Source organism: Dendrobium catenatum, unplaced genomic scaffold (assembly GCF_001605985.2).
Source record: "Dendrobium catenatum unplaced genomic scaffold, ASM160598v2 fragScaff_scaffold_743, whole genome shotgun sequence".
NCBI lineage: Eukaryota > Viridiplantae > Streptophyta > Magnoliopsida > Asparagales > Orchidaceae > Dendrobium > Dendrobium catenatum.
In genome coordinates this window covers 780,179-789,607 of record NW_021319205.1, presented here as the reverse complement: position 1 = coordinate 789,607, position 9,429 = coordinate 780,179, and the positions used below count along the sequence as shown (strand labels likewise).

General features: G+C 33.8%; 1 protein-coding gene and 1 long non-coding RNA gene across 4 annotated transcripts in view; both read left to right on the top strand.

The window, feature by feature from the left end:
• Positions 1-1,723: 1,723 nt before the first annotated feature.
• Positions 1,724-9,429, top strand: part of LOC110097485 (uracil-DNA glycosylase, mitochondrial) — a 50,126-nt gene continuing 42,420 nt past the window's right edge. For 2 of the 3 annotated variants that reach the window (XM_020823861.2, XM_020823862.2), the window contains exons 1-2: positions 1,725-2,030; positions 2,114-2,334. In XM_020823861.2, the coding sequence (XP_020679520.1) occupies positions 1,757-2,030; positions 2,114-2,334 (495 nt within the window). In that variant the 5' untranslated portion in view covers positions 1,725-1,756. Of the gene's footprint in view, positions 2,031-2,113; positions 2,335-9,429 lie in introns of all 3 variants that reach the window. The other variant, XM_028696418.1, reaches the window with a different exon arrangement.
• LOC114580025 overlaps positions 2,343-9,429 on the top strand; it is a 12,368-nt gene continuing 5,281 nt past the window's right edge. Inside the window, exon 1 of the long non-coding RNA XR_003701328.1 lies at positions 2,343-8,706. This is a non-coding gene — a long non-coding RNA (uncharacterized LOC114580025). The remainder of the gene's footprint in view (positions 8,707-9,429) is intronic.

Below are 9,429 nucleotides of genomic sequence, written 5' to 3'. Positions count from 1 at the left end.
TATAATGATGTACACAAAGACTGTCAAAAACCACATGGCTCTATAAATTATTATTATGAGCATTTTAATTGTAATATTATTGAATTTTACTAGATAAATTGATAGTTATGATATTCTAAAATAAATAAATAATGTATATATTTATTAGCATTCTATTGATTGATGTATTTCATACATGTTATTGAATTTCATAGAGCAAATGATGTGATTCAGATAAGATAAATGTGGCATTTGCATGTAAGTAATAAATATTAGGTGTTAATAATATAATTAATATGAGTTGGCAGAGAGTGCAACTCTTAATGATTATTAAGGCCACATTTGAATTGATTTATGAATAATGATGGTAAGATAAAGATTGATGACTAACTGATCGACTGTTACGGTTAGTTAAAAACTGATGACTAACTAGTCGACAATTGGGTTGAAGATGCTAAAAATATCATATTAAAGTTAGATGTCCTACATTACTATTTATAGTTGCCTTCATGATAATTTTACTAAATTGTACATTAATTGATTAATAAATAGAACTAGCATTAAAATATATAAAATATGATATAACATATAACAAGTACATTTTAAGATAATTATAGACACATTGATCTAGTATTTTGATATGCCCACATGACATATCTTATGTGACAGTTGACATTACTTTTATGGACTTTAATTGATTTCCTTATATATTGATAGATTCTTATGTTTCTAGATATTCTTTTATTTTACTAATTATATTGATTTCTATTGATATTTGATATTAATTGATTATTCCATACCAATGATCACTAATTTTATACTGATTGAGATGAGCATCTATATTAATATTATTGTTTGCATTGAAAGCTTTTATTGTTTTGGTTGCCTGCTGGGCTTTGCAAGCTTATTATGTGAATTTGATTGATTTTAGATTCATGAAGGAGACAAGATGATTAAGATTGAATAGAGTCATATTTGTAGGTTTAATTTATTATATTGTATTATGTGTTATTCTTTCGAAACAAAAAGAGTTCTAATAGATGGATGTTATATATTGAACTTCTAGATATTGTATATAGATTTCAATTGGTGATGTATAAATGTAGGTGATATGATATAGAGATGTTTTTGCTATTTTAAATTAATGTAAAATGAAACTAGTTGCTTTGGTAGAATAATTAGAAGATAAAAAGATAAAATTATGTTAATTTAGATTCTACGGTGCACAGGTGGCATCTGATGGAGGGTGATGATAACCAGAGTTGGTAATACGGCTGTAGTAGTGATAATGGTAGGCGTGTGCGGTGGTGGTGACCGATGGTGGGGATCGATGACGGTTGATGGTTAGCGATAGTGGCAACGACAGCTGTAGTTGGTGGCGACGACATTTATGATTGGTGGTGGCGGTAGCGATCGTGGGTGGTGGTCGACGACGACGGACAAATGACAAATGATTAATTTATGAAGTATTTGAAATTTGCTTAATTCTAACAAATTTTAAATAAATAAAAAAGAATTAGATTATGAATTTTAAATGCATCAAAACTTTACATATTATTTATTTACTTCGGACCAAACATCATAACCTCAGAACTCTCACATTTGAAATAGATTAGACCCCATTCTTCCTTCAAACTTAATAGTCCAAAGCATTTCCATTTCTCATAGTGTAAGGTTATTTCCGTCATTCATTTAATCCCCCGCCAAAACCCCCTCGCATTCGCGCCCATAAATATCGGAACGTCTAGATCAGAGCAATGTACGGGGTAGCAGCAAAATGGCTTCTTCTACTTCCAAATCCCTAGCAGAAATCCTACAGCCGGTTAAGCGTCTCCGATCTCTCTCACCGTCACGCGAAACCCTAGCCCCTAGATCATGCATCTCAATTCGCAGTGATCCCTCTGTTGGCTCTGGCGTCTCAGGCGAGTTTAAACTAGAATCACCTTCCAACCTCACCGTGGAGCAGCGAAGCAGAATGGAGTTCAACAAGTATTTGGCAAGATCGAAGAGGAACGCCAGGCTCTGCATCGAGAGAATTGAGAACGCAAAAGGTTAGGTCGCTTTATTGCATTCTTCCACTTCGATATATATTTTTCAGCGATTCCGAATATGCCACCGGTGTTTTTGAATGTAGCCAAAGGAATCGAATATGCGAAGTTGGAGGAGCTTCTAGTGGAGGAAACGTGGCTGGAAGCTCTTCCAGGGGAGCTTCAAAATCCCCATTGGAAGAATCTTTGCAGGTTCGTGGAGAGTGAGCTGAGGGGTGTTGTTCCCATATATCCTCCGCCACACCTTATATTCAATGCCCTAAACTCCACTCCGTTTGATCGGGTGAAGGCTGTGATCATTGGTCAGGTATAACAATTAACTTAGAAGATCCCTAGCTTCAACCACCATGTTTTTGTATGGCTAGCTTAGAGGCCAATTTTTCAGATGCTAGTACAGAGGAATGCTTTGGAAAATATGATGTGACCAAAAGCAACTACAATAACAACATCAAGCCTTTATCCCACTATGTGTGGTCGGCTAAATGCATTCTTTTTCTTCACTGTGCCCTGTTAAGAGTCAAAATATGATGTGACCAATAATCATAAATTTTTCATGAAGCTGCTTCATTTCTTTTGTTAGGTTTTGTGTGAATATGTGACTACCAATTTCAGAATGGTGTAAGATGTTTTGGTTGGGTTTGGTGGTCTAGGGGTTCGTGTAGGAGCCATGTGCTATACTTGTTGGATGGGGAGATTATTCCCCAAAATTCTCTTGGTAAATCCTTAGTAATTTGGAGAAGATTTGATTAAAGTTAGTTATGATATACAAACCTTACTAGAGGTATATTTTTTGGGTAAATTTTAGGCAAGTTTTATTTAATTTACCTAGATTTGGGTCAATTCTTAACAAATTTTGAAGAAAAATGATTAAACTATTTTCCAAACTCAAGCCAAATAAATACAAATTATTATCACACCTGCCCTTAATCATCTATAATAATTAACTTCTCGTCTATGAAGTCTGAAGACGGACAAGTAGACATGAAAATGACTTGAAATTGGCATGACAACACAACATATCTATAAATAACATGTCATGGATATATTGTTATGTTATATAAATTATTAATATAAAATAAATAATTTCAAGTATTTTTCTATTAAGGGCGTCCCGGGGTTAAGTATAATATCATATACTTATGTTCACAAAAAAAAAAAGAATTATTGATAGAAATAATCAAAATAAGAACAAATTACAAATTCAAAAGTGTTAATAATAATTGCTAATCAAATTAAACTTCTTGATTATAGGTCATTTTTATATAATCCTTATAACAGTTAATGAAAATGTTCTCAATGTAAACAAAATCCATGCAAATGCAAGTCTTAATTACAAATTCAAAATTTTAACCTACTATTTGGATTAATACTATAACATGATGCTAATCAAAATAATACAAAATTGAGGATTTTCATCTACATATTGTGCTCGAGATAGAAGGATCGAACTAGTTAACTATTAGCTATCTAACTAAGAAGTTCGAGTTCTCATTATTTTTGTGTGAAAAAAGTTTGTCCAAGATTCCTAAGTTTAATTAATTCATAATGCAAGATAGATCTTCCAATTTTGCAAGGAAATATTTTTATCTTTTGAAAAAATACTTATATCTATATTATTTTTATTGTTGAAATAAGCTGTTGTCTTACAATTTGATGATTAAAAAAAATAAATTTTAGTTTAAGAATTAAGAAGTTTTTTTTTAATCAAAATATAAGTTTAGCTTTTCATATGCTCATCCAAATATATTTCATGCGAAGGATTATAAAATTATAATGTCATGTATGATATATTCATTTAACTTGTTCCCATTTATTGCATGAGAAAAATGGTTTTCCTTTTCCACTTGTATCTCTCGTATGTCTTAGTCATGTTGGTGCGTGCCCGGGTTGTGTTGGAACCAAATTTTTTGATGGAATGCTTTTGAAATAATATTGAAAATGTCGAAGACGTGTCTATGTTCAATGCATGTTCAACACTGATATTTGTTGTTTTTAGACATTTCAATGTTTTATAGCTTCTTGCTCCACACAATCATCAATCTCACATGTTACAAAACTAATATTCATGTGAAATGCATTGAAAATAACTTGGAAATGTCAGCATGCGTCAGAGCTATATCTATGTTTAACATGTGTTCGACATAGACACATAAGGCAATTAGAAGTGCGGATGCTTTATAGCTTCTTGCCCTACACAGTCAGTAATCTCACAGATTGCAAACAAAGGCTGGATTGAGATGGGCCTCTTATTTTCTTATTTGTGATGACACATTTGGCTTTCTTGATGATGACAAGTGTGTGATGTCACAAATGAGCATTGTTCTGTGATAAGTTAAGGTTGATTGGAGGAGGCTATGATAGTTATAGAGGATACAAGCTTGAAGTGGCTTGAGTTCCAGTGGCCGAAGTCCTTGGCTGACTTTGAGGGTTGCTAGTTGTGATGCACATTTGTAGGTTGGATGATGTGAAAAATTGTTGGTGAGAACTTGGAATTTGGAGCAAAGGCGAGGTTCTTGTTCTAGCAAGCAATATAGATTGACAATGGACAATGCAAGCTAGTGAACATGTAGTGGAGAAAGTGGTTGACTTCAGTGGCTAGTTTGGCTAGTGATAGAAGTGGTGAGGATATTTTTGTGACTATTAATGTTCACAGGGAGTAACATAATAGTGAAGGTGATATATTAATAATAATTAATAATAATTTATGTGTATTCTATTGTGTTTCACTCTTTTTATGGCTGACTATTTTTGGATTAATGAGAGAAAAATCAAGAAAAAATATTACCGAGAGAAGGGTAGAATAGGGATTTAAGTAAGAGAAAAAAGAGAAGACATTACAGAAATTACTTGAGGGTAATTATATGTTCTATCAATCTCTGATTAGTTGAAATATTATTCTTTCTATGCAACTATGGATGTAAGTGAGCATTGTTAGACCCTACAAAGTATTATCTTTATTTATTTATTTTTTTTTTCTTGTAACACTTTTATTTCTCATTCTCTTATTCGTTATTGCTCTCATACGCGTTCTTTTCACTAATCAGAGTTTGGCTTTGAAACCTTAATGGAGAAGTGGAAGTAATTGCATCTAATGACGGACAAACAAAAATTTATATGTCCAATGTCAAGAATGTTTCGGTCCTAGAACGTGTGGATCAATGGTTGCCTATATAGAAAAAGTTATATCTATCTTCTTTAAGATGAAACTTGTTACCATGAGTAACGATAACTGGGATGTCTTAGGCAAACAAACATTAAGAGTTGTATATCTTTTACAGATAAAGAATATTGTCTTAGACATATTGTAAGAGTGGATCATAAAATGGAGCAATGAAAGCTTTGTTTGATACATATGAGAGGCCTTAGATCGTGAATAAGTTTTATTTAATGAGAAATTGTTTTTAATCTGAGGATGGTGGAAGTGAATTCAACATCATAGCATATCGACAAGTTTAACTTGATTACAAGTTAGTTGAGTTCGTTTAATATTAACTTTAACATTGAAGTTTTTTCCTTGAACTTATTATTATCACTTTTGGAGAGCTGTTTTGGAGTTGAAATACCAATCATGAGGTTGTGTGTGGCTTCAAAATTGAAATTCAGTATATGTGATTTGATTTTAGGCGAGTACATTAAAAAAATTGAATTATGTGAATGCTATTATTTTGTTGCTATGAATCTTACGAGCAAAGAGAGAGATGCAAGGAGGGGATCCAAATCTCAGAGGAGATGCTAATTCAAAGTTCGCAGTGGTGTGTGCTTGTGATTTGGCAAGATTGTTCTCATCAAAAGAGATTGCTCATAGGGAAATGATTGTGATGCATGACTAAAATGTTTTTAAATGTATGCGATGCGAAATTGTACGATTTCTTGAATCAAGCAAGTAAGATTAAAACTGTTAGCAATCAAAACGATAATAGAAAACAAGAGAGTGGTGCCTACATTTGGGCTAAGCCCCTTGCCAAGCATTTGGAAAATTAAAATAAGTTAGAAATTCAACAACATGCAAAGTAAATAGTTTTCAACAAATCCCTAATATAACAATAAGATTAGAAGCATAGAAGACACACTCAATCCTACATTTACTAAGCTTAAGGCATAAGGCGAAGCACGAGTGCACGACTCCTTGTGATTCTTCACCACCTACAAGATTAGGGGATTGGGAAGTTAATTGAAGGGGGAGAATGTTTACCTTTGCAAAACCCGAAAACAAGTAGTTGAGAGGTTGAAGACGTTCATCGTAGCTTCCTTTGAAGGTTCAATTGGAGAGAAGGAAATTTCTCCCACACGTTGAAGTGTTGAAGGTAATGATCCTTGGCTCGCCTTGAAGAATCCCTTGAGAGAAAGAAGTTTCTCTCAATAATTCAAGTGGTGGGAAGGATGAGAGGTGGCCGGCCAATGAAAGAAACTTGGAAAAGAATTATGTTCATATTTTCATTATTAGGTTTAAAGTTTGGAGTGGGAAAATTAGGTGGGAAGGCTGAAATTTCTTTCCAAATCAAAGGACAAATCAAAGTCCTTTGATTTTCAAGAATTTAAATAGCCTAAAGGGGGAAGAGAGGGGGCGGGTAAGGCTAGGTTGAATTTGGATTTAATTCCAAAGAAAGAGGCTTAATTTTGGTAAGGGAATTAAGTGGATGGGCCCTTGGGAGTTTCGGCTGATTGATTTATGAGTTAAGGCTTTAATTAATCAATCCATCATGATTTGATTGATTGATTTAAATAAGAACATTTTCCCAAAATATGATTAAGAGAAAAGGAAAGATTTGAAATTTAAAATTGATTTATTTCAAATTCAAATATATTATGAATTGGAAAGTCTCCTAAAATAGGGTGGCTATGTTAGGTAACTATTTCAAATTCAAAAAATTTGAATTTGTTCCGTCATGGAGTTACCCAAAATGGGTAGAGCTAATTTAGGAAAGGATGGATGACACATGGAAGATGAAGGGGACCAAAGGGAAGGCAGTCGGCATGGGCTTGGTCGTGAGTGGAGGTGGAGGGAGATGGGGAGGTGAGATAGGGCCGGTGACTATGTTGGTTTTGGGGAGTTTTCTGTGGAGGGATGGTGGGGATGAAGGTGGCCGACGGCTTGGAGTGAGGTGGGGTTAGGTGGCCGGTTGGTTAGGTGATGAGGAGAAAGGAAAATAGATAATGAAGAAAACCACGAACTCGGCCGTCTCTAAGGTTGGTGGGTGATCCAAATTCCCTCTCCAAGGGACCTCGCTCCAATCTCTCAAACTCTCATAAGAACTCAAACAAGGAGAATAAGTTTTATCATTCAATCATTCATTAACTTTCAAAGAGAAACATAGGGGCTATAAATAGCCTTGTACATAGGACTCAAATTAAGAAAGACGACAATGCCCTCAAGGCTTACATACGACATTCCTTAAGGGATAAAAACGGGAAAAAATAAATACAACATAAATAACAAGAGACAAATAACATAATAAAAATAAATACATGAAATGTTTCAAAAATACATCGACTCGATCGTGTCCGTAGATTGACGGCCACGCATCTAATACACTTTTCATGCTCTGATTGTAACACCCCACAATACCACTAAACAGTACGGTGGAGTGTAACGTGCATAACATAAACATTTTTCCTTTTAAAAATATTTAATGCAATTTCTCTTCTTAGAAGATCATATAAAACATCCAACCATAATTTAATTCATATAATAATGGAAGCAACTTTCGAATTAAAACCTCAATAACATACTTACAGAGCCACTAAGGAAAAGTAATTAAAATCCATTTATGAGATGTTTTCATACCTTACCAGAAAAAAAAAAAAAAAAAAAAAAACCTTTAACATAAAAAGAAGAAATAACTTGCATAAATTAATTTGCAACAATCTTCTCCTTGCCCTTTCCTGTAACAACAGCCAGTAAGAAAATACTGGTGAGCTATGAGACTCAGTAAGCTTTACAAATTAATTAACATTTAAAGTATAAATAATGGAGAATAATCTAGCATTGAAATCATCATAAATTTATAATTAATTTTAATATTTACTTCTTCTGAATTCAATAATGAATATTAATTTTAATCTATAAAACATTTGGCTACACTTTCATAATATTATTCAATAGAGCCCAGGTAAATCTGGCATTCTCACCATTGAATTATATAGAGGTTGCTTTTACCTCTTTAGGGGTCCCTTTTGCCCCACCTGCTATGCAGGTATCATATTCTTTGGGGTTCCTTTTACCCCTCATGTAATACATGTATATTATCTGGGGTCCCTTTTGCCCCACCTGTATTTACAGTTATACATCATTTGTAGCCGAACTTTACTTTTCAATTGATATTCATAAAACTTTTCAGTGTTCATAAGTCATACTTAAGTTGTTGCATTTTTTCATAATCATTGCTGTGATCACCAGTGTACAATTAAAATGCATCCCATATGCAAGTAAATTGACATCTTTCCAAAACAGTATTAAATAGGAAAACATTTAGATTAACATACTAAACCTTGTTTTACACTTACCTAGTTTCATTATGTATCTGATTGTTCATACCTGGAAACTTGAATTAAAAATCATTTCTATACATTAAAGAAAATTAATAACCTTTTACTTTAATGCATTCAAAATTTACCTTCATGCTTCTAAATGAAATTTCTTAAATTTGAATATAAATGCATTACTTACATTCTTGCTGAGGTGTTTCCAATTCTCTACTTCGACGTCTTCTACGATTGTAAGTCACTTCGAAGCTTTCTCTTGATATATGACCAAATTTATCTAAGACACCATAAATTATAATATCTTTATGAACTTTTACTACTAATTGAAATTCCACACTAGGCACATACAAAATATGATGTGAAACTCCTAGGAGTTACATTCAAAATTAAAAAGAGAGTCGTAAAGTTTGCTTTTATAATTTTATGGGATCATGCAAGATAGAATTAAGATTTAAAAACGTTAACTTTGCTTAGGCAAAAAAGAGTTGCAAACAAGATTAACCAAAACGAATCTTTCAAAGTTCTAGGCGAATTTCATATGCAAAGTACCATAACAAAACCCAACGTTTAACAACGAGAATTTCACCTTGGGGCCATGTCACTCAAAGATTGGTGGACTTTTGGCGGAGATAGAAGATCCAAGCGATGACGGAAGTTACCACTAGAGAAAGGGCGCCAAGGAACTTCGTCGGAGGAAAAGTAGCCGGCGGGGATGGAAGACGTAGGTGACCGTCAAGGCTCCACGTGTGCTTTGAGAATTGTCGGTCGTAGATGCTCGCAAGGATCGGAATGACTCTCTCCAAGTACTCTTCCACGGTTGTCTCGTCTTCAAATCCTACGTCGAAACAAGGTGAACGTAGAATGTTGATGCTCCCGTCGGCGTTGAACACAAGACCCCACTCAAGCTCCGGATCCGCCA